At 41.5% G+C, this 26,102-nt stretch overlaps 1 protein-coding gene across 1 annotated transcript in view; it reads right to left on the bottom strand.

The window, feature by feature from the left end:
• Positions 1 to 3,167: 3,167 nt before the first annotated feature.
• Positions 3,168 to 26,102, bottom strand: part of LOC124788687 (diuretic hormone receptor-like) — a 358,447-nt gene continuing 335,512 nt past the window's right edge. Inside the window, exon 11 of the mRNA XM_047255969.1 lies at positions 3,168 to 3,422. Coding sequence (XP_047111925.1) covers positions 3,168 to 3,422 — 255 coding nt within the window. The remainder of the gene's footprint in view (positions 3,423 to 26,102) is intronic.

Genomic DNA, 26,102 nt, shown 5'->3' on the forward strand with positions numbered 1-26,102 from the left:
ATCAGAAACAACGATAACTGCAGCAGTAACAATAATTTCAGCAACTGATGGCACTTCTGCACTTTTTCCCTCACCATCTTTCAGAAGCTTTTGCCGATGCAAAATCAATTATTCAAATTTCCATATTAATGGCTGTAGTAGAAGACTTAGAGAATGATATTGGTATAACAAATCATTGTCCTCTTCAAGACACCAGAAAAAAAGCATCAGAGAAGCGAGTCACGTAGAAAGACAGCAACAAAAATTTAATATTGAAAAGGCTTTGGTAATTTCAAGATCAATTTCTTTTACCTGTTCTAGTTAAGAATAATGTAAAAATATTCTTTTCCTGCCCGAATGGACGCGCGAGTCTGGTTTCTTATCAGGATTTCAGATTCAAGGGTAAAGTGATAAATTATCAGACAATTTATCGTATAATAGCAAACCTTGGTCGAAAAAAATTTCCAAAGATATCTGGTAGTTCGTTACTGACACTATAATATGGTTCGCTCCTTATTTAATGATGAAGCTCGCCGGTCTTTGTCAAGTGGCGACTGTCGTGTGATAGCTGCTGCCATCCTTAAACAGCGGCCCTACCGCAATACCTTAATAGACACTGTACTGGGTACAGTACAGCTCCAAGAGCGATTAGGCTCCAAGAGCGGTTAAAGCAAATGTCGCGCAAGTTATGCTGCAGGCAGAAGTAAGTGAAGAAGGAAAAATCAAATGAAGAGATACATTTTGTATCTTGCTTTCTAAACAACTGGTTCTCATCCTCTGAAACAACTGATAAAAACCGTTCCTCAGGAGATTTTCCGCGAGCACCGAATTCGACAAAGGCACTTCGACATGGAGGGACGATCCTGATCACTAAAATGGAACTAAAAAAATCCACATCACTTTGTGAACGAGGTATCAGACTATTTCGACATAATCTGGGAAAAGATGAAGATGAGAAACAATTAAACAGAATTCTCTCCTGATTTCAGCAGACCCAGGTAGTTTAAAAGCTACAATCTTTGGATTGAGTACTCCTCGCTCGTTGTCAAGTGGTGACTGTCGCATGGTTGCTGCTACTGTTCTCATATAGCGGCGCTTCCACATGTGAAAGCAGCGGTACCAAGTACAGTGTCTTTTAAGGATTCCGGTAGCGCCGCTGCATAAGGATGGCAGCAGTAATCAAATGACACTCACCACTTGATAAAGACCGAGGAGGCAGAGGAATGGAAATCACTTTGTGTGGCTGGAAACCTGGGAGAATTTTACCAGTGTACTCGTCTTACACCTGCAGCTTCGCCTGTGGACACGTACAGCACGTATATTATGCACACTTCCCCGTTTCCCTTCTGTCCATCTTCACCTCTTCCATCTCTCTTTCCAACTCTTCTTCGCCCATCTCTTGGTCCGTCTCCATTTCCCTGTATATATTTCCGTCTCCCCTTTCTGCCCATCTTAACATGCTCCTCCCTCCATCCATCGCCTCCTCCATTCATTTCCTTCTACTCCCACTATATCCATCCATCTCCTCCTCCCCCACTCTCTGTCCATCTTCGGCTCCATCTCTCTGTCACCTCCTCCTCTTCTTCCCTCTCTCCATACCCTCCATATCCTCCGTCAGGCCGTCTCCACTTCCCCCTCGCCCTCCTCCTCCTCCCCCCTTCCTCCACACCATCGGTCCATCTCAGGCTCCCCTTCCTCTGCCCCTCTCTACCTCTCCTCCCTCTGCCCATCTCTTCCTGTCCCTCCCTCTGTCCACCTGTTTCACCCCCCCTATATCCATACAACTCCTCCTCCTTTCCTTTTGACTATCTTCTCCTCCCCCTCACCCTCTTCATCACCAACTCCTCCTCTCTCTATCCATCTTCACCCTCTCTCAACATACATCTCCTTCTCTTCCCAGCCCCATATCTGTCCATCTCCTCCTTCCTCCCTCTCTTTGTCCAATTGCTCCTCTCCTCACTTTTAATTAATCACCTTTTACCCATTCTCCTTGTCAATTTATTCCTATCTTCCTCTCTGTATTTTTCCTCATCCCTTCTCTCCGCCAGTCACCTGTCTCTGCCGGCTGGTGTGGCCGTGCGGTTAAAGGCGCTTCAGTCTGGAACCGCGTGACCGCTGCGGTCGCAGGTTCGAATCCTCCTTCGGGCATGGATGTGTGTGATGTCGTTAGGTTAGTTAGGTTTAAGTAGTTCTAAGTTCTAGGGGACTGATGACCACAGATGTTAAGTCCCATAGTGCTCAGAGCCATTTGATCCATTTTTTTTCACCTGTCTCTATCGCCTCCTACCCTCTCTCTACCTGTCCATCTCCCCATCTCTATCCATCTCTTACACACACTTCGGTCAGTGTCCTCTTCCCCTTTTCTCATCTCATCCTGCTGCTCTTCACAATCATTTCCTTCTCCACTTCTCTCTGCTTAGCTATGCCCATCTGAACGTACACGCCCTGGTATTTATTGTGATACTACCTGCATGACATGCCAGTCATGCAGGGCAGTGAGGACGTCAGAAGTTAGCAACGCTTTTTGACCCACAATACCACCCTTGTCTGAGGTAGCTTGGACTTACCCCAAAACTGCTTCTTTGCACACAATAAGTAGCTTGTCTACCAAATATGGATGGAATCTATCGACTGCTTTAGGCAGAGATGTGGAATACACATTCATATACGCATACACACATAGATCAATTTTTTTATGTATAGAAATTGCTACGAAACAATGCTTTTGAGACACAATTTAATTTGCAGGGCGTAAAAGTGCTCAAATGACACCAAATCTAATATCAGAAAAAAACTTAATTTCTGTGTGTGTTCAGCATGTTTTAGTTAAGTAATAGTTGTAAATATTGTTTTTAGTTTTTTCAGGAATGTTTGCAAAATATGGTGGCAGAATTGCTGAAAAAGTCTCCCTTAAATTTTTCTCGAAATAAAAAACCAAGTGGAGGAGTTTGGGAAGAGTATACCACTTCTGTTCAAAACTAAGGATCGTGCAAATTATGTTCGTATTTCAAGTATTTTATGGATGGCCTATTAGGAGTCCGACTGGACGAAATTATGTAAGCTCTATATTTGTTCACCAGAAGAGGAAAATTTTATCTTTCGGAAAAGTACCTACAGAAAAGGGCCACCTGAGTGTGGATAAAGTGCGTGTGCGCGTGGGTGTATGCGGGCTTTGCGACCAGGGTGCACTAGGCCTGCCGGCAGAGCGGCCGCGCCGCCTCCTCCTCCGACCCAGCCGCCGCTGCGCACCTGAGGCTCTCGGTGCGCGACCGCGGCGACCAGTCTTTGCTGGGGCGGCCGCCGCTGCTGCTGCGGTGCCGCCTCCGTGAGTCCCGCCGCCGCGTCCGCAGCGAGCGGGCCGTCTGCCAGCTGTCCAGCCGGTGCCGCACCGCCGTCTGCACCTCCGAGTTCAGGAAGCAGTAGAACAGCGCCACCATGAAGCCCTGTCCAACACAATACCCGGATGACTGCCGCTCACCGCAAGGATGCAACATTCTAAAAGAAGATGAACATGACAAGATCATGTCCACACTATTGCTAGTATAGAGGCGATATTTATGAGATGGAATCCAAGAGTTCATAGCCATTAAAGAGAACTCGTAGTTGAGAAGGGACTGAGGTTTGAAGCACGACCTCGATGTTATTCGATCCGAACATTGATGAAGCAGTAAAGGAATCCATAGAGAAATTTGGAATGGGAATTACAGTTCAGCAAGATGAAGAAAAACTTTTTAAGTTTCGGCAGTGACGTTGTAAATGTTAAAGAGAAAAAAGCTTGGAGGACTTACCTGAATAAATACAATTTTTTAAGTGAATCACAGTTTGGTTTCCAAAGTGGCAAAAATACGGAGTCAGCCATAGTAGAATTTGCAGAAGTTGTACTTGACGCTGTTGATAAAGATGAATGTGTCACAGGCATCTTTTTGGATCTTTCTCAGGCCTTTCATAAAGTTGACCACAAGATTCTATTAAATAAATTAGAAGCATTAGCAACAAGAGGGGTAGCTAATGATTGGTTTGGATCATACCTAGCAGATAGGGTACAAAGGGTAGAGATAACAAATACCTCATCTAAACATTTAGTAAAACACTTATCAGAACCAAACTACATTAATATGGGGTTCCGCAAGGTATCATATTAGGACCAATACTATTCCTGATATATGGTTCAAATGGCTCTGAGCACTAAGGGACTTAACTTCTGAGGTCATCAGTCCCCTAGAACTTAGAACTACTTAAACCTAACTAACCTAAGGACATCACACACATCCATGCCTGAGGCAGGATTCGAACCTGCGACCATAGCGGTCGAGCGGTTCCAGACTGTAGTGCATAGAACCGCTCGGCCACTCCAGCCGGCTTCCTGATATACATCAATGACTTTCCCGGTAGTGTTAATCATGGTGAAAAAATTATCTTCGCTGATAACAGCATTATTATGGTCACTGACAAAACAAGAGAACTCTTTGCTGAGAAAGCAAATGAAATTCTCAAGGAAGTTTATGATTGGACAATAAGCAATAAAGTGACATTGAACACAAAAAAGAGTAATGCCACGAATTTCAGTTTGTAGAGGAAAAATGACTATGTTAAATTAACTGTAGATGGCGGCTCTATAGACTGTGTAACAAATGCAAAATTTCTAGGAATGAATATTGATTATCAGTTGAAGTGGTGTGAACACACAAAGATACTTGCGAACAGAATGTCATTAGCATGTTATGCCCTTAGAATCCTATCATCAATGTGTAACATGCAGTGTCTTTTAGTTACATATAATTCATATGTACACTCAGTTCTTAACTCGGGCATTCATTTTTGGGGAACAAACGCACAAAATATGAACAAAATTTTCAAACTCCAGAAAAAAGCCATTAGAATAATAACCAAAAATAATAGTCGAGCTCATTGTTAAGATCTGTTCTAAACACTGGAGATTTTAATTGCTCCATGTGAATAAATTTACCAGTCAGTTGTACACGTCAAAAATAACACTGCTGATTACTGCACAAACAACTCTGGCCATGAGCATGCAACAAGAGCTAGACTCAACTTACAATTACCAAGAAAAAATAAACATAAAACTCAAAACAGCATTTTCTACCAAGGAATAAAACTATACAATTAATTACCAAAAGAAATTAAAGAAATTGCAAAAATAGACTTACTTAAAAAGGCAGCTAAAAAGTACATGTTATACAACACATTTTATATATTGAAGGATTACTTAGATAAAACAGAATAGGGGTTTGATAAAAAAATGTAATACAAATAAATAACAATAACAATGATTATAAAACATCCAACATTCCACATAACATCTTCATTTTATGTTTTTTTTCCTTCATTTTTCCTTTCTAGAAATGTTGACCCCCAAGCTGTGCATAGCACAGTGCTAACAACTCTTCCACTTTCTGAACTCAACATCTCATTCATTATGGAGGACTCAGTTTTTCAGGATAGCAAATGGCAAGTTGCAGCACAGAATATGGCCCAGAGATCACCAGTGTGTGTGTGTGTGTGTGTGTGTGTGTGTGTGTAGTGAGTGAAGTGTTATGAAATACTGTGCATGTAGTGTGTGCAGTGACTGATAGTGATATATGTGTGAACAATGTGGCATTACATTATTTAATAAGTTATCTGTAAAAAAGGTATTGTATACCAAGGAGTAAATCTAATGATTGTCTCTAACTAGAAGTCTGTAAACACATATGTAAACGAATTAGCTTATTTTAAATTGGTCTAAACTTGTAAATACTTTCACATGTCCTATATCCTTGTAATAAGAGATCTACAGAGGAATAAAGCTACTACTACTACTACTACCACATAGTACTTGAACAGAATGGACAGTATCTTAAACAAATGCTGTACGATGACCATCAAACAAAAGTAGGATCAGAATGATGGAATAAAGTCAAATTAAAGCAGGTGATGCGACAAACTAGGGAAATGAGACTCTAAAAGTAGTAGATGAATTTCGATTCTTGGGCAACAAAATAACCAGTAATCGACGAGACAGTGAGGATACTGAATGCAAACTGGTAGTAGCAAGAATAGCGATTCTTTAAATAAAAAATCACCTAAGGAAATCTTCACTTACACCCTTACTGAATCCATAGCACATTCCAAAAAGTGATTCACAGATATATCCACAAAAACATCAGAACTTCAGAGAAGAAGGTACCTCCGTAAAATTGCTGAAAAGTCTTAGACCATATTTATTCAAAAAACGTACGCAAACCATTACAGAGGTGTGGCAGATATAATATGTCCCGAAGACTGGAAATGTGTTCTGATTGATCCTCTGCACAAAAACCGACAAAACGGATTTAAGTAACTATCGAGTAACTTCTCTTCTGAAAATTACAAACAAAATTCTGTCAGTATATGTTCTCCAAATAGTCCAGGAGAACCTCTATTACAAAATTAGTGAATACCAAGGAGAGAGTTCCCTACTTAAAGTATTTAGGCGAACTCCATGAAACAACAGGCAGAGAGAAAATGGCACAGAAAATTCGTATGCAAAAACTTAAAACAGCTTACAATGAAATCTACGCCTACTACAAATTGCATGCCCATACACGTTAAAATCCGTTATTATAACACACTTATCAAGATTAAAGTCCTGTACCTTTAATCTACACAGAAAATGTGAACTGGAAGACACCCTAAAAAGAAGCAAACTTCTATGAAATATACTGCGCTCCGAGAGATCAGAACATCGATACACATTGCAATCCCGAAAGACTGAAGTCATATGGGTATAACCCAGGTTCCCATCAACAAGACTTACTCATAAAGCTGCCACATACTTTGTCTTTTTTTTTCAACTATCAGTCATCTGACTGGCCGGCAAGTTCGATGCCACCCCCCCCCCCCCCCCCCCCGCCCGTTATTTCCTCTCTCGTGATAACCTTTTCGTCTTAGAGTGCTTGCTGAAACCTACATCCTCAGTTATTTGCTGGATGTATTCCAGCTTCTGTCTTCCACTGCAATTGTCACCCTCTAGAGCTCCCTCTAGTACCGTAGAATCATTCCCTGATGTCTTAACAGATATCCTCCAATCATGTCGCTTCTTCTTGTCAGTGTTTTCCATATTTCTTCTTCCGATTCTCCGGGGAATTTCATCATTCCTTATGTTATTAGTCCACCAAATTTACAATATTCTTCTGCAGCACCATATCTCAAATGCTTCGATTCTCTTCTTTTCCTGTTTTTCCACAGTCCTTGTTTCATTAGCACGCAATGTTGTGCTCCAAACATACATTCTCAGAAATGTAGTCTTCCTATTAAGGCCTACGTTTGATAACAGCGGAATTCTCTTGGTCAGAAATGCCGTTTTGGCGGTGCTATCTGCTTTTTATGTCCTCCTTGATCCGTCTATTATGGGTTATTTAAATGCCTTGGTTCCATGATACCCTAACTTCATCTGCTTCGTAGTCAACAATAGGGGAGTCAAGTTTCCCGCTGTTCTCATTTCTGCTACTTATTATTTTCATCCTTATTCGATTTATTCTCAATCCATATTCTGTACTCATTAGACTGTTCACTTCTTTCAACGGATCCCGCAATTCTTTTTCACTTTTATTGAGGATAGCGATGTGATTAGCGAATCTTATCATTGATATCTTTTCACCATGAACGTCAGTCCTACTCTTGAACATTTCTTTTATTTCAATCATTGCTTCTTAGATGTATAGAATGAACAGTAGGAGTGAAATACTACATCCATGTATAACGCTCTTTTCAATCCGAACATTTCGTTCTTCATCTTATTGTTCCCACTTGGTTCGTGTACAAATTGTATATCATCCATCTTTTCCTATAGCGCACCCATATTTTACTCAGAATTTCCGAAGCTTGCACCATTTCGCATTGTCGAATGCTTTTTACGAGTAGACAAATCCTAAGACTTGGTGATTGCATTCTTCTTCAATCTTGCTTCCATGATCAACAAGAACGTCCGAACTGTTTCAATGGTGCCTTTAACTTTTCTAAACCCAAACTGGTCATCTAACAGATTCTCAATTTTCATTTCCATTCTTCTGTATATTTATTATTCTTGACACCAAGCTGATGAAGCTGATAATCTGATCTTGCGATACTCCTCGCACTTGTCGGCTCTTGCTATCTTCGGAATTATGGATTATGTTTTTCTCTATCTCTTCCTTGTAGACTCCTGTTTCTTCTTCTGTCACGTCATCAGACAAGTCTTCCCTTTCATAGAGGCCTCCGACGTACTCTTTCCACCTCATCCACTCTGCCTTGTGCACTGTACGTCGGAATTCCCATTGCACTCTTGATGTCACCACCATCGTATTTAAATTCACAAAAGGCTATTTTGACTTTTCATATGCTGAATCAGTACTTCGGACAGTCATTTCTTTTCAATTTTTTCACTTTTTGATGTAGCCATTTCATCTTAGTTTGCCTGCACTTTCGACTTATTTCTTTCATAAGTGACTTGTATTTCTGTATTCCTGAATTTGCCTGAACACATTTGTACCTCCTTCTTTCATCGACCAACTGGAATACTTCTTCTGTTGCCTATAATTTCTTGGCAGTTTCCTTCTCTGTACCTACGTTTTCCTTTCCAACTTTTGTGATTGACATTTTAAAGATGTCCATTCCTCTTCAACTGAATTGTCTACTGGGCTATTCATTATCGCAATATCGACAGCTTCACAGAACTTCAAGCGTGCCTCTACATGCCTTAGTACTGCCGTAACCCACTTCGTTGCGCATTGATTCTTCCTGATTTCTCTCTCTTCATCATTATTATATTGTGATCTGAGTCTACTCGTATATCTGCCCTTGGGTACACCTTACAATCCAGTATTTGATTTCTGAATCTCTGTGTGACCATGATGAATCTAACTTAAATCTTTCCTTATCTTCTGGCCTTTTCCAAGTATATCTCATCTTCTTGCGATTCTTCAACAGATTTTCCGGTGCTGATAGCTGAAATTTATTAGAGAACTCATTTAGTCTTTCTCCTTTCGTCTTCCTACAACCAAATCCATGTTCTTCCGTCATCCTTTCTTCCACAACCGTATTCCATTCCCCGTAACTATTAGATTTTCATCTCCCTTTATGTACTGAATTACCTGTTCAACACTTTCACACACTTTTTCTATCTCTTCATCTTCTGCTTGCGACAGCGGCATGTGTGCCTGAAGAATTGTTGACAGTGTTGGTTTTCTGTTGATTCTGATCAGAACAAACTTCTCACTGAGGTGTTCACAGTAGCTCATTGTCTGTTCTGCGCTCCTATTCACAACGAATCCTGCTTCAGTTATACCACTTTTTACTATTATTAATATTACCCTATAGTTATCTGACGAAAAATCCTTGTCTTCTTTTCATTTCACTTCACTGATCCACACTATGTTTACATTGAGCCTCAGCATTTCCCTTTTCATATTCTTAGTTTCCCTACCATGTTTAAACTTTTGACATTCGACGCTCCGATTTGTAGAACGTTATTCTTTCGTCGGTTATTCAATCTTTTTCTCATGGTCGCCTCCCCTTGACCGTCCCCTCCCGCAGATTCGAATGGGGGACGACTCCGGAGTCCTTTGCCAATGGAGAGATCATCATGACGCTTTTCAAGTACAGACCACAAGCCCTGTGGATACACATTATGTGTCTTTAATGCAGTGATTTCAGTTGTATGCTGCATCCTCACGCTGTTCATCATTGCCGATTCTTCCGCCTTTTAGGAGCAAGAATAATAACGATGATAACACTAATCGTAATGATAATTTATAACGTAGGAAGTCCTGAAAGAAGTGGGAAATGGGCGATTAACAACTGAAACCGGAATACAATACAAGCTGTTGAAAAGTGGCAATACAGAATAATGGTGAATATTAGACACGTAGACGGAACACCAAATGACGAGGTAATTAATCGAAATGGTGGCAAAAGATACTTATGGTACGGCTTGACTAAAAGAAGACACTAGTTGATAGGCCGCAGTCCGAGGCATCAAAGGGCCGTCAGTGCCATAATGAAGGAAAGTGTACGCTGGGAGGGAATGGAAACTGTACATGGAGACTAAGAGCATACAGTAAGCAGGTTAATGTGAGTGTAGGTAGCAGCAGTCATACAAAACTGAAGAGGTTTGCACAGGATAGAGTACGGAATTCCATCAGACCAGTCGTCGGACTGAAATCCACTGAGCCGAAACTTCCAGAAATTTCAGTTTTGCGCGTAAACGGTTACATGTACTCTAAAATGCCACTAGTTGTCTCCCTATACATTCTTCTTGGAGCAATATGTGAAGCGCTAGCGATCTGAGTGATTTCGATAATAGTTGTTTCGATGAGTGCGGTTTTACGATGACTGACCTTAAAGAGCTGAGTGTGTGTAAAATTTTCTTTAAGGACTTACAAAAACTGCTGCAGAGACGCATCAAGTACTTCAGCAAGTACTAGGAGACAATGATTTAGGTCCGACGGAAACTTATGACATGTGTAAGTGATTTAAAAAAGAACGTACGTAGACTGATGATGATGACCGCTGCTGTGGTACGCCAACTTTCATGACACCAGCAATATTCAGGATGAGAGGAATACCATTCCACAGTGCCGTAGCCAGGCCATCCAAGACTTGGAAATTAGTTATAGCGTAGGTGAACGTCGGGTGAGAACATAGACAGGATTCCCCGGAAGTTTGTTCCGCTATTGCTTCAAGATGATAAGAAAGAGTTCGTCCATTCTTCGTCAGACGGCCAATAAAGTCGTCTATATCGATGTTTTGATATATTCGGGGGAGGAATTGAGGAGGAAACGTCCACTGCAGTGGCGAAAGAATGACTAAGTACTCCATCACGACAATCCACTACCACACACGTTTCACATTATCCGGTAACTTTCTACAAAAGACACAATGGCATTTGTTCCCTCACCTTACTTACTTATTAAACTCCGTATGACTTCTCCCTCTTGTCTAAGATGAATCCTAAGAGACGAAGATTTCATAGATTTAAGGAGATTCAAGCAGAATGATAGTGGGTACAGTAGACATTAACAAGTTGGCGTACCATTGAATTCGGTGAAACATGTGCCCAGGCGATTGGATATAATGCTTGTGAAACGAGACAGTGTGATGCCTGAGACAGTCGTAATACAACCCGTCATGCGGGTACCTGTTATGTAGCTACACACTTATTTGTTTCATGCTATTCTAGTCTTGTGTACTTGAACACCAATTTAATTTTTGTGCATTATTTACATACAGAGTTTGTAAAAACATCGAAAATGCTTAGTGTAGTGTGCGGGAAGGCACATTGACCGGTTTTCAGGAAGGTAACCTAATCCGGAAACGCACGACTTGCGCTCTGGATAGCGACGAAGTCTAAGGTGGGTGTACGTTCCATATTGCGTCAATACACCCAACGTCAATAAACCCAACATTACAAACGAACTTCGAACTGCGTACCTCCTACGTCAAAGCAGAGCCTACATGGGTGGCGCTGAGCCCCACGTACATGTGCCAATACGTGCGGTTGTTTTTAAAATATTTAAATCTTTCCGTGGACTCAAGCAATAAGGTCCTCCGCTGACGTTACACGCGTGCCAGACATCATACTCTGAAAATACTGAAGAGGTGTCAGATCTTGCGACCATACTGACTTTCGAACTGCTCCACCCCTACTAATCCATCGACTGCCATAAGTGACGTTGAGGTGATTCCACACATCGACGTCATAATGTTCTGGATATCCGTCGTGATGCGAACAATTCACTTCTCCGTATGCAAGCACCACGCCAGTCATTTCTGCGACTGTGTACTAGTAAATGTCGCACCCCTGTCATCAACGGTACTGCACTGCCAAACCACACAAGGTCCGCTGTAGGATGCGCGCGAGACCTACGTGGAATGTAGCGCCTGCGCAGAATCGTTGTTAGGCCCTGGTCGTCCATCAACAGTAGGCAGATGGCTAAAGCATTGATTACCTTCCGTCTTCAGACACTAAAACTAATCAGAACAAACCATCTCAACCGTTCGTTCTCAGACTTCGACACTCTTCAGCGTCAAAACCGAGCGTTTCCGGGTATGGATTCCCCTAGTTTGACTTTCCGCGCTCCATACTAAGCGCTGTCGGTGTTTTTGTGTATTACAGGGTGAAGGAAAAACGCCGCACTTGGAAGTCGGCACGCGATACCTCATCCAGATTAAAGACAAAAATTTATCTAGCAAAATCAGGTCGGGTGCATTGTGAAAACACATGTATGAAACTGAGGAGTTGGTAACACTGTCATATCGTACAGCACATCGGAATGTCAAGAGGAATGTGTATCATCCCGCACTGCCGTATCAGCAGTCGTAGCTTACTGAATAGCCGCCATGGTAGCTCAGCGTGTTCGGTCAGAGAGTTATCTGCTCTCTGTAATAAAAAAAACTGAGTGAATGGATGAACCTGAGTGGGTGTCATGAGACGTCCGCCCACAACAAACGTAACGACCAAACTGAGATTAGCAAAACGTAACGTGATGGGACATCAAACCGACACACACGATGGAGCTATGGTTAGAATCCTCATCAGGCTTTTTTTTTTTTGTTTTTTTGCTTTTTTTTAAATTTTTGAGACGTCTTTTCCCCATTTCTCGTCATTTGTGAGTAGGTCATAATTTTTTCACGTGGCAACAGCCTATCACATGACAGTGTGATCCATGAAACTGCACGCATGTGTCTACTAGCTGAACAGTGCGCAACCATAACAGGTCCTCTCAAGTTCATGTAGAGCGGGTTACCAGTTGAGTACATAAACAATGAATACGTCCATTCGCTTTTGTCGCTCGGTGCACCTGATAATTTAACTGCTATTGCTCATGTGTTTGCTCCATGGTACCTTCAAAGGTGCCCTCCCGATAAGGATATTTTTAGTCAGTTGGAGGAACGCCTTTGGAAGGCTAGTAATCTTCGTCCACAAGTAATGGACATAGGTCGCCCAAGAACTAGACATGCTCTACAAATACATGACCCTATTCTTGAAACTATTCACCAGTTCAAAAAAAAATGGTTCAATTGGCTCTGAGCATTATGGGACTTAACATCTATGGTCATCAGTCCCCTAGAACTTAGAACTACTTAAACCTAACCAACCTAAGGACATCACACAACACCCAGCCATCACGAGGCAGAGAAAATCCCTGACCCCGCCGGGAATCGAATCCGGGAACCCGGGCGTGGGAAGCGAGAACGCTACCGCACGACCACGAGCTGCGGGCAAACTATTCACCAGTCACCCCGGATAAGTACACGTGATATTGCAAGGCAGTTCCAGATCTAAGACTGGTTTTTGAAGCGTTACAGTATGAAGAACTGCATCCAAGTCGTTACACGTTAACGCATTACCAACGGCCAGCACACCGCATTCAACGAGTACAATTCTGTGAACGGCTTTTACCCCAAGAATAAAACCACGAACATTTTATTAATAACTTGATATGAACTGACGAACCTACGTTCACTCGCGAACGTATTTTGAACGTCCGCAAGAATCATTATTTTTTGGAGCATAACACTTACGTCACCGGCGAACGTGGCTTTCAGGCTCTCTTTGGTAGGAGTGCTTTTGAGCCTTTACCTGTCGCCGGACTAGTTGAATGCTCCCTTGTATTGTACGCTTTCCGTACAATACTTAGCCTGGCGCATTAGAAAACGTTCCACTTGGAGTTCGGAGAAAGCTAAGGTTTCAGCATGATGGTGCTCCACCACGCTTTGGAATGAACTGTTTAAATGAAGTTTTTCCAGGGAAACATATTGGTCGTAGAGGTCCAGTGTTCTGGCGTCCATGTTTGAAAGACCTTGACCGGCTATATTTTTATTTGTGGCGACACTTAAAGGAAAACATTTATAGTACTCCACCAATGGATGTACAAGTCCTAATAACTCGCGTGCATGCCGCTTCAGCAATGGCGGATACAGGTGTGTTGCGTAGAGTCCTGAGAAATATGATCCAGCTAGTGGCGAAGTGATCGCAAATGCATTGTGATCACTTTGAACAACTTCTCTAAAGTGAACGCTGCTGCTACATGAACGTACTGGCTCTGTGAGGATAAGCCTGGACGTCAAACGTATTGAATAGAATTATTGTGTATAGCGTAGTGTGCTATCTCGTGTAGCCTACCTACTGCGTATTTCGTACCACATCGGATTGCCCTGTAAGGGGCCTCCCGGCTAACGACGCCAAACGCTCATTTCCATTTACCACATCGGATAGAGACGATGTTAGCGTATACATTGTTATTTTATATCGGCTTTATTTGTGTCATGTATGAAACAAATGGTTCAAATGGCTCTGAGCACTATGGGACTTAACTACTGAGGTCATCAGTCCCCTAGAACTTAGAACTACTTAAACCTAACTAACCTAAGGACATCACACACATCCATGCCCGAGGCAGGATTCGAACGTGCGACCGTAGCGGTCACACGGTTCCAAACTGACGCGCTTAGAACCGCACGGCCACACCGGCCGGCCTATGAAACAAAGTAGTCGTTTATGTCTGTAAGAAGTTGGTGTTATCGTCTTTACTTGTGTCATGGACGAAACAAGGTAGTCGTTTACGTCTGTAAGAAGTTCATGTTATGTCTTAATGTTTAAATAAATGTAACAGTAAAAGAAAGAAGTATGTAAGATACCACAATGTGTAGGTATAAATTGCATAAAATTTGATACTTCAACCTAAGAAAAGGGGAAAAAAGGATTAGCGTGAAAGCGACTCGAACATCAGCAAGACTGCATATATTTTCCTCAGGGCATTGCCTCGTGTCACTGAGCTAATTGGACAGTTCCGGCAGGGCACAGAGTTCATGCCACCTCTTCTTGGCCGCCATACACGCAGACAAACGGATACAGCGTTTCCAGAGCCTAGTTATTTAAATATCATTTCTATTAAACCGATTGGCGGGACTTGGTTTTGAACGGTACATTTTTGTCTTGGACCGGGATGGGGAATCGCATGTCGACCGCCAAGTGCAGCATTTCTTCTACACTCTTTATATGTGTCATACATTATTTTCAAGAATGCTTATAATGTAAATATAATTTTTACACATAAACAGTACGTTAAGATAAATTATAATCTTTGTGCCCATCCGTAGGTGCGACTTCTTCAGGAAGGAATAACAACCAGACATCTAAACGGAGATATAGTTAACAAAAATAGGAAATATACTGCCTTCACCGAATTTCTATTAGCAAAATACCTGCAACTCTAAAATTATTAGTCTTGCGTAGCTTGGCAGTTTTGAAAGCATTGTTATAGATGTAACACCAGTTTACACTCCATGCAATTTCACGTCGTTTCATATTGGAAATTTGTGGTAAGGTCTTATGGGACCGAACTGCTGAAGTCATCGGTCCATAAGCCTACACACTACTTAATCTAACTTAAACCAACTTACTCTATTGACAACACACCCAGCCATGCCCGAGGGAGGACTCGAACCTCCGACGGGGAGGAACGGCGCGGACCGTGACAAGGTGCCTTAGCCCCCGCGCGGCTACTCCGTTCGGCACTCGTCGTTTCACTTCGTACTTCGTGATTCATGCAAACTTGGCATCCTTGGTTGTATCGATATGTTTTGGGACATGGGCCCGATATTGCACTATTGGAATCAGACTCATCTCTTGGCTGCTTGTGAAAGGAACTCCTTAGCAGGTCGGAAATTAAACCGATTTCAATGTCTCAGGTAAAGATCTTTGACATTATTTACGTCGATGGGTGGCCAACAAGACTTTCCTGGTGTCATCATTCTGAGTGACGAAATTACAGCCGGCCGAAGTGGCCGTGCGGTTAAAGGCGCTGCAGTCTGGAACCGCAAGACTGCTGCGGTCGCAGGTTCGAATCCTGCCTCGGGCATGGATGTTTGTGATGTCCTTAGGTTAGTTAGGTTTAACTAGTTCTAAGTTCTAGGGGCTAATGACCTCAGTAGTTGAGTCCCATAGTGCTCAGAGCCATTTGAAACAGCCACGAAATTACAATTGAGATATCGTGCAAAATAACTTGGCTCATACGATGAAGCGCATTTTCATTCTCAGTGATGGGCGATCCCCTCTGAATGGGCGGGGTTTGCTGCTGCCTACTGAGAAGTGAGAATCGTCCACTATGAACGAAACATTATCAGCATGCCTTGGCTACACAGTGGGAATGGATGTACGCAGAAGCCTGACAGTCTGCAACCTTTATCACATAAATTAAAAAAAAAACTGTTTGAAAAACAATTTATCCTGTGGCATCTCATAGTATCATTCGTGAACTTCATGATGAACTGCGTATCAATTCGTTAATTGTCACAGTTACTATGATATTTCTGTATCAGGGAAGATGCTCTGCCAAATTTCTGCATGTTCAGTCATACATCACTGCATACTAAATGTACCCAAAATGTTGAACTTTTATTTAAACTTGAGACTTGCACGTTTCTGCAGCCTTGAGAAAACGTATTGTATGTAGTGAATACGCTTCCGATCGTGCGCTCATAAAACAGAGTGAAGGTGAAATATTTAGAACATCCTCAAATCACAAAAACGGTTCCAGACACCGAAAGAAGTTTTAGGAAAATGATGGTATGCAAACTGAAGAGCATTTTCACATACAGTTAACACGTAAATCTTTCTTATCTACTGCGATATGTGAGCAAGTACAGTTGTTTTAAATGAAATACTGTAATTATTTTAAGAGCCATCGATGGCAGTTGTAATGAGAATTATTAAAGATATGTAACAACAAATGGGAATGAATCAGGCTTTTACTTTTATTCAGTACGTGTCCTTTTGATAAGCTACTGACCTGACTTGTTCTCAATTGTTCGTTTGATACTAGACTGTTACAGGATTCTGTCATAATTGCAACTGCATTACCACGTTGTTGTGGTTAAATTGTGTTTTGTGTTTTGGTGAAAGAAGTTAATTTTAACTTGGCAACTAGAGAAAGAAGAAAAGGTTTACAGCTGACGTGAAAATAATTCGCTCCTTCTGTTGCATTTATAGCGTAATCCTGTACGCCTGAAGATAATTCGCTCCTTCTGTTGCATTTATAGCGTAATCCTGTACGCCACTGTATTCTCAGTAGTAAACGGTCTACTTCTCGAATTTCCTGTCGTACTGGCATAATCTGTTATTATAATCGTTTGCTTACTCGCTAGCTGCTGCTTGGAAGGTCTCCTAGATCGGCGTTTGTATGAGTGCTTCAGTTGTAGAACTACATTTCCCCTAGGACGGTGGCCCGCCGGAAAAGGAGTCCCCTCCTCCCCCCCACTACTGTAGTCCCCCCCCTCCTGCCCCGTCGACTCTTCGTCTATAAACCAAGTAACATTATATACACTGTACTTTCGTTGCGTATTACCCAGCTCAGACCCTTGTTCGACAGACGTTTTCCATTGAGACAAGCAACTGAAAATCTTTGTTCATGTGCAGGAGTATGCAGCTTATTTAAAGAGGCATGCTTCTCACTTTTAATTCTAACTTGGATATGTGTTAACAACAGGGTGATAATCATTGAACTATATGAAAAAAGAAAACGTAAATTAGTTACTAACCATGGGATGCACACACTTTATTCAACATGTAAACGTCACTACATGTATTCGGATTCAGTTATCACATGTTCCATATGCATGACCCGCTGAAGTGTCGGAACGTCCATTATGTCGATGACCTCCTGAATAGCTGTTTTCAGCTCAGCAATGGTTTTGGGTTTATTGCTGTACACCTTGTCTTTACTATAGCCCCACAAAATGGAGTCGCAGGTGCTCAGATCCGGAGAATATGGTGCCCAATCGAGTCGAGGGGTAATCCAGAACCTGAATGCGGCCCCTAGAGTGACATCAAACACTCTACTGCTCAGATGGGATCGAGCTCCATATTACATGAACTACATCTTGTCGGTAACAGGGTCATTTTGGATAATGGGGATGAAATCATCTTCCAAAACCCTCACTTACCGTTCGGTAGTCTCCGTGCCATCAAAGAATATGTCACAGATTATTCCGTGACTGGATATTGCTCATCACACAGTCTCCCATTGAGGGTGAAGAGAATTCTCGATCGCGAAATGCAGATTATCAGTCCCCCAAATGCGCCAGTTTTGCTTATTAACGAACCCATCCAAATGGAAGTGGGCTTCGTCACTAAACCAAACCATACAGCTCATACTAATTCTCATCATGCCCCGCGGCCAACCGTGCAGTTTGAACTTCCTAACTCAAACCGTTTGTCAGTGCAGCATTACTGACAAACCTTAAAATCTCTTGTATGCTTGTCGGGAATTGAAACAGAAGACCTGCCGCGGCCCCTACTGCGGCGATAACCAGAACGGAGGCAGAAGTAGTTACCGCATGCGTGGTTCTTGTCAGCCGATATGGCTACAGTTAATCACCTCACTTGGATCATAAAGAATTGGACTGGATTCTGCATCTCTTCGGTACTGCACGAACCCTTCTTTGTTCATGGACTATGGTTGGATTCTATTATTGGTTGATCACAGTGATCAACTCGGGTCCTGACTTGTATTGTAGTTATATTTGCATCTCATTTTCTTTTAGTCTCAACGGAATAACTATCTTAGGAAAGAGAATCAGACATAGTTTCAAGCTCTACTAAATAGCTTTGTGGCTTAAAAAATATTTAGTATCGGTAATTCTCTAAAACCGGGAAAAAATTAGTAGTCGTGAGATCGTTAGAACAACCCTATTTAACAAAAGATAGACTACATGAGTTGGAGGTTCGTGTGCACGTACAGACGATTATCTTAGATCACCAGACGTATAAATAAATTTTACTGTGATATGATTTCATCAAGAATAAGTTCGAAAGATGGCATAAAAACTGTAGCTGAATATTTCTGTCAACCATCACTCACATCTGCTGAAAAAGTATTTATCAACTAATGACTAGAATGTAGTGTTGTTGTTGTTGTGATCTTCAGTCCTGAGACTGGTTTGATGCAGCTCTCCATGCTACTCTATCCTGTGCAAGTTGATTCATCTCCCAGAACCTACTGCAACCTACATCCTTCTGAATCTGCTTCGTGGATTCATTTCTTGGTCTCTCTCTACGATTTTTACCCTCCACGCTGCCCTTCAATGCTAAATTTGTGATCCCTTGATGCCTCAGGACATGTCCTACCAATCGATCCCTTCTTCTAGTCAAGTTGTGCCACAAACTTCTCTTCTCCCCAATCCTATTCAATATCTCCTCATCAGTTACATGATCTACCCACCTAATGTTCAACATTCTTCTGTAGCACCACATTTCGAAAGCTTCTATTCTCTTCTTGTCCAAACTGTTTACTGTCCATGTTTCACTTCCATACATGGCTACACTCCATACAAATACTTTCAGAAACGACTTCCTGACACTTAAATCTATACCCGATGTTAACAAATTTCTCTTCTTCAGAAACGCTTTCCTTGCCATTGCCAGTCTACATTTTATATCCTCTCTACTTCGACCATCATCAGTTATTTTGCTCCCCCAATAGCAAAACTCCTTTACTACCTTAAGAGTCTCATTTCCTAATCTAATTCCCTCAGCATCACCCGACTTAACTCGACTACATTCCATTATCCTCGTTTTGATTTTGTTGATGTTCATCTTATATCCTCCTTTCAAGACACTGTCCATTCCGTTCAACTGCTCTTCCAAGTCCTCTGCTGTCTCTGACAGAATTACAATGTCATCGGCGAACCTCAAACTTTTTGTTTCATCTCCCTGGATTTTAATACCTACTCCGAATTTTTCTTTTGTTTCCTTTACTGCTTGCTCAATATACAGATTGAATAACATCGGGGAGAGGCTACAACCCTGTCTCACTCCCTTCCCAACCACTGCTTCCCTTTCATGCCCCTCGACTCTTATAACTGCCATCTGGTTTCTGTACAAATTGTAAATAGCCTTTCGCTCCCTGTATTTTACCCCTGCCATCTTTAGAATTTGAAAGAGAGTATTCCAGTCAACGTTGACGAAAGCTTTCTCTAAGTCTACAAATGCTAGAAATGTAGGTTTGCCTTTCCTTAATCTTTCTTCTAAGATAAGTCGTAAGTTCAGTAGAGCCTCACGTGTAGCGACAGTTAAGAATTGCAACACGTTAGTGTTTACTTAATCATAAAAAATCAAAGCGAAGAGAAAAAGTAACTGACTTCTTTTTAGCTGTTGTTCGGAACAAAAAGCCCTCCTCAGAGCAATAGTAACCTATGGACTGTTCTATAGCTACCAAGGAGAACGTGTACCGAATCCGCACACTCTGGAGTCAAAATATTTTCCTGCTGTGACGACTACAAGTCTTCGATAGCTTTCCCCTTCGTGTAAATGATGGTGTGTCATGTATGGCACGATGATTTATCGTAGGTTGGCACTTACCGATCTGGGATATGCTTACTGCCCTGACTATGCATGTGGAGCTCTGGGCAGAAAGGGATTTATCTGTGGAGCAGCAGGCAGGCTGTGAAAGGAGGAAGAACGGTGGATGTAGAGAGAGAGAGAGAGAGAGAGAGAAAGAGAGAGAGAGAGGACAGACGCACGCAAGCACGGAGACGGGAGAAACCGGGGCGTGTGCGGAAAGCAAGGGCGCCAAGAAAGTGCTCCGGTGTTTACTTCACGGAAGCTACGCTGGCTAGAGTGGTTAGCTTCGAGTACAAAGGAAGTAAAAGGCACGGTTACTAAGGACACACACTGTTGCATGTAACGTGTCTCAAGTGGCCAGATATGCGTTATCTTAATGCAGTCGATGAGTTAATCGGAAGTTTGGAACAGGTACTATTACTCGCTAATATCATAGGCTTAGTCGAAGGTTAACTTAGGGTGAGTCGGTATCACATTGCTCACCATTGTGGACCAATCCTGGCTCCCGAGAATATTTCAGTCTTTGACTTAGAGGCTAAACGACTGGTTTCGTTGCGTTGCAGTGGTTCAGGAAGGGGGAGAGGGGTAGTTATGGAATTGCTCACTTGTGTCTGGTTGTTTATTAATCACACTGATGGGGATTGTAGTATCAAGTGACTGCAGTTTAAGCTATTTGCCTTATAAGAATTGTTGTTATTTCTGGTCTGTGCCACTTAAATGTTTGGGGTGTAATAGCTTATATTAGGCTGAGGTATCTGGATGGGGCATATCACAGGAAAAAGTATGTGGTGGAGAAGCGGTTGTGACACAAGAAAGAATACAGAAAAGGAAACAATGTATTGATTCTATGTGTATCAAACTAAGTTACTGAGAATTAAGGTCAAGCATTAAGGTCAACTGGTCATCATTGAGTCTGCTATAGGTCGTAAACAACATTTGTATATTCACTTGCATATTCTCGGAAATTCAGACATTTAATAGTTGATTTGGCTACGTTTGTCGTGATTCGTAAGTTTGGAAAGGAGGCAGTTGATTACTGGTTTAAATGAGATTAAGGTAACTCACATTTCTGAGGAAGAACAATAATTGAAAGATTTGCATAAAAGTTTCAGTATTTTAGATGTTAAATTGTAAGTTTTGTTGGTTCGGCTGTAATATGGTATCTTAAATATTGGCTTCGTTTAGGAAATAATTTCGTGGAAAGTGTTCATGCTGTATTCACTAACTATATTGAGTGTTGTTGCTGGGTTGTCAGTGATTAATTTGGTGCGACTTTTTAATTTTAAAATAAATGTGTAAACTGTTAATATTGTCCCTACTCAGTCAATCGTTTCACCGTTTTCCACTGTTGCTCAGTTACCCGTCACACGGTTACTTTGAATAAATGGGTACGAGTAGTACATTTTGCTTTATGACGCTCTCCACCGATTGACTTGCTCATTTTCATTTATTCATTTAACTACATTAATAAATGACATGGAATAATAACATAGTTTCTCAGCGCAGCTGCTTTTTGAATGAGTTCAAGATCTTTCGCTGTGCTTCTACTTCATAATTTCAGTCGAGTAAAACTTCATACCCTTTTCTTCTGAAGTATACTGCTTTTCTACAACGTTGTGGAGAGTAAAATACATGTATCTATAACATGTTGTTACACGAAATTGGTAATAGAGGGTTACTTGAATATGGACTGAGAACCGTTCGTAATACTTAGTAGAAGACGTATGACAGGGCATCGGTTAAGAAATAGCGTGTTATGTATGTTTTCAATCATAGGTATGGCAAAGGGATGAACTGCTTGACACAAGCAAGACAATACTTGTAAGGGACTATGTGACCATTAACTGATAAGTTGGGGATGAATGAAATGAGAATTGGTATCAAAACAACAAAAAATGTTTGCTGTGAGCCAGTAACAATCCACATGAGAACAGCTTTCTTCAGTCTTATTTATCTCTCCTGTTTTCTGTTTCCTTGCTTCAAAGAAAAGGAGCATAATATAATATTTTGCAGCATGTCCTCCGCATCGAGGTCTTTAGATTAATCACGGGACAGATTATGTAGCTTAAGGGAAGTAAGCTGTCATTGTGTGTAAAAGGAGCGATTCGATTAGCCACTATGGTAAAGCCACGGTGTCTTCACGAGGACGTAACTCTGCTCCTACCGCATTCTTCACTGTATCACCGTGACTGGTTGATTTTTTTTCCCTTCTATTTCTTATGATCTTTCTCCCTTTGTACAGAAAAATCCAAGTATAAAAGACAAAAATTAAGTGTTCGATTAAATCTCATTCCTGATATTTATTTTTCAAAATCCCGTGTTTGCATAACAGCATGAAGCACACAGTTAATACTGGAATAACAGTGTGTTTAAGTTCAGAAATGTACAATATTGTTTTGTCTTCAATGACGTTTGCTTCTTATTCTGACATAGCTAAATGATAGAAGCGTAATGACCGTAAGTTAATTTGACAGCGCCCTGCTACTAACTATCGGAATCCGCTACCTCTTCTATTAGAGCGCTGTTGTCTGGAATACCTCCGTGGGCGGTATTGACATTTCACAGCGCGTACCAGGATGAAACTATGTAAAATTAATAACCAGCGGGAAGTCAACACTGAACTCAGCACCGACGCTGTGATTCCATAGCAAGGAGGGCCGCATAGCAACATGCGACAAAGTGACAGCGATAGAGATCCGAGCGATAATGCTCTGTTGAATCAGTGTGTGAACTAACAAGGGGATCGTGCCTACTCCTCATCACCCTTCTTCCAAATTTATGGTATATGCAGAGATTTGAAAGAAACGGATGTGGCCAAAGTGGGAGCAGTATAAAAGTGATTCCCGTCCAAATGCACCCCGTTAGTGCAACCCCACGGTGTCTAATTTTATCAACAGTTAAAGAATTTGATCAGAAACCTTCAAAACTACTCTTACCCCATCGAGAGAGGAAACGAAATCAAATCCCGTGAAGACTGTATCAAAACACATTCCATTGCACATCACCATCTCTCCTTGCCTATATGCGGCGAAAGGATGCCAAACAGTGCAACAAAGAGAACGTTTTATTGACAGAAGCCAAGTTTGTTTTTCTATAGAAACTTTGAAGTAACCATGTAGTTATAAAATAGGGCATATGTAATGTGTGCCAGATGAGAAAATTATTCTATCCCTGCTTTCATTATAAGTATCATCCATGCACTCGTGTGTAATTTACTGCAAAATAATAAAAGTACCCAATTTGGTATGCTAAGTTCTTGTACACGCCGTAAAATCGCTTCCTGCACATTTTTTGCAGTTTCAAGCTATCCTCTGCTTTTTCAAACTATCCTTTGCTTTTCCTTTTCATATCTTTTACGAAAAGTTTAATCAATACAATTAACTCAACATTATTTCAGTTCTTTTCTTTTAAGGTTGATTAACAAGTAAACGGTCTTGCTATATTGATATTTATTTATTTCTAGCTAGTGTTCGACTTGCCGTGACATCGTCATGAGACTACTGACCAGCTTCCATAAGGAACATTTGTTCTTAAGTAACCAGGGGTAAATGTTGGCTAGCTGGCCAGTGTGGCCGAGCGGATCTAGGCGCTTCAGTCTGGAACCGCGCGACCGCTACGGTCACAGGTTCGAATCCTGCCTCGGGCATGGATATGTGTAATGTCCTTAGGTTAGTTTGGTTTAAGTAGTTCTAAGTTCTAGGGGACTGATGACTTCAGATGTCAAGTCCCATAGTGCTCAGAGCCATTTGAACCATTTAAATGTTGGCTAACTGAGATCTCGAGTCCCTTGTTGACGCTAGGCAGTTTTTTCCTGAACATGACCCAGTAAGTCGAAAACTAATTACAAATAAGCATACACGAGTGGAACAAAACCAGTGTACTTGTTATTCAACTTTAAGTATGGAACTGTTCGACCAAAAAGTTGCGGAGGAGTCGATAAATAAGATATTTTCAGTTTATCTGCAGTGTAAGGAACGCAAAAATTAGAAATGAAAAAGAAGTTTTGTTATGTGGACTCGTACTGACGACCCTCGGAATATTGTTCTGTAATCTTTCTGCAGCGTCAGCCGCCGCCTGGAAACTACGCTTACGTAAGTTGGTCATTCCCCACCTGACCCGCGCCAGAAATCCATGTTTCTCTAAACGCTACAGTCTTCTGAAGCTCCCACCTACGTCACTTTCATTTCTGGCCAAGGTCTGCGTATGACATATGTCTCAACTAAGTCAGTGATGAGAAGAAGTCGTAGTCCCTTTCTAAGCGAAGGAAAAGCAACGCTCACATCTTCAGCTTCTCACAACACCTTTGCGAGCGAACATGTTCATTTAATCACGTGTTTAGGGAAGCGACGACAGTAAAAGTACTGCCTGAATGCAGAACTAAAAAGGCGTTGGATTCCAATTACCGCACTACATGTCGTGTACTCTTGTGTGGTCCGTATTGTGACTTTCGCTTCTTACAACTGTATATGCTGGAACAATCATACTTTTTATGTGTATAACGCATTTCAGTTAGACTCATAATCACGTGAGCTACCCATAAGATCAATGAAATGAGACGATTTAGTAACTTTAATTTCCTACCGCAATGTACAATTCACAGTATTACATGTATACCATGTACAGTTTACCGTATTTGATAACAATGTCTCTCATAATCTTACTAGCGGATCAGGGCACTTCAGCCTATGAACGTATACTATGCCTAGCATCCTAAAGATTATATTAATTGTACCAGATCTAGATTATCTTGACCTTTAACATTACAGTAAACAGCCTTCACTTAATTAATTGTTGTTGTGTGCTTCAGTTCAAAGACTAGTTTATGCAGCTTTCCACCTTAGATTATTCTGTACAGATCTCTTCATAGCTGTATGACTACTGCAAACTACATCCATTTAAACCTGCTTGCTGTAGCCAAGGCTTAGTTTTCCTGTGAATCTTTGCTCTCTATTCCTGACACTCCGCTCCATTATGCAAGCGGCGTTACTTTGATGCCACAGGAAGCGTAATATCAACCGATCGCTAATTTTAGTCACGCCATGCTACAAATTTCATTTTTCCCCTATTCGCTTCTAGATCTCTTCATTAGTTTTTTTATCTTCCAATATAATCTTCAGCACCCATCTATAAGACACTGGTCCCAAAGCTTCTTCCCATTCTTCTCTGCAATGTTTATCGTGAAAGTTACACATCTGTACAAAGCTACACAGCAGACAAACACCTTCCAAAAAGGTATTCTAAGTACTGAGGAAAAGAGAGAGCTGGTGCAGCCTGCATCGTTGCTACATCTCCTGCATAGGTTAAAGTCAAGGTCAAGATCAAAGTCAACACCCCCCCTCCCCTAACACCCTCTCACCTCACCATCCTCCATTCTATCATAACTACCATACGTATAAGTGGTGGTACATTGAAATTGGGAAATGGGGTATTGTCCTATTGACTGAAGAATATGAGCTCAACCTGCTTGGTCGTGAGATTTCCTGTGCTTTTTTAGGATCTAGTGTATTAGCTTGTGAATGTGCACAGTGTTCATAAATTCCCATTAGAAACTTCTAGGGCTTGTAGAGGGGAGTGAGTAGATATTTTTAATTGGAACCAGTGGCCTAAAATACACAATTTCCATACTAGAACCATGTGAAAACATGTGGACACTGCTACCACACTCACAATTAACTGATTAGGTGTGACTCAGTACATCACTTGTTTTACAATTACACTCATTAATAGCCAACGAAATTACTTGTGCATTCTTCGATAAGTT

This window comes from Schistocerca piceifrons, chromosome 3 (assembly GCF_021461385.2).
Source record: "Schistocerca piceifrons isolate TAMUIC-IGC-003096 chromosome 3, iqSchPice1.1, whole genome shotgun sequence".
Classification (NCBI taxonomy): Eukaryota; Metazoa; Arthropoda; class Insecta; order Orthoptera; family Acrididae; genus Schistocerca; species Schistocerca piceifrons.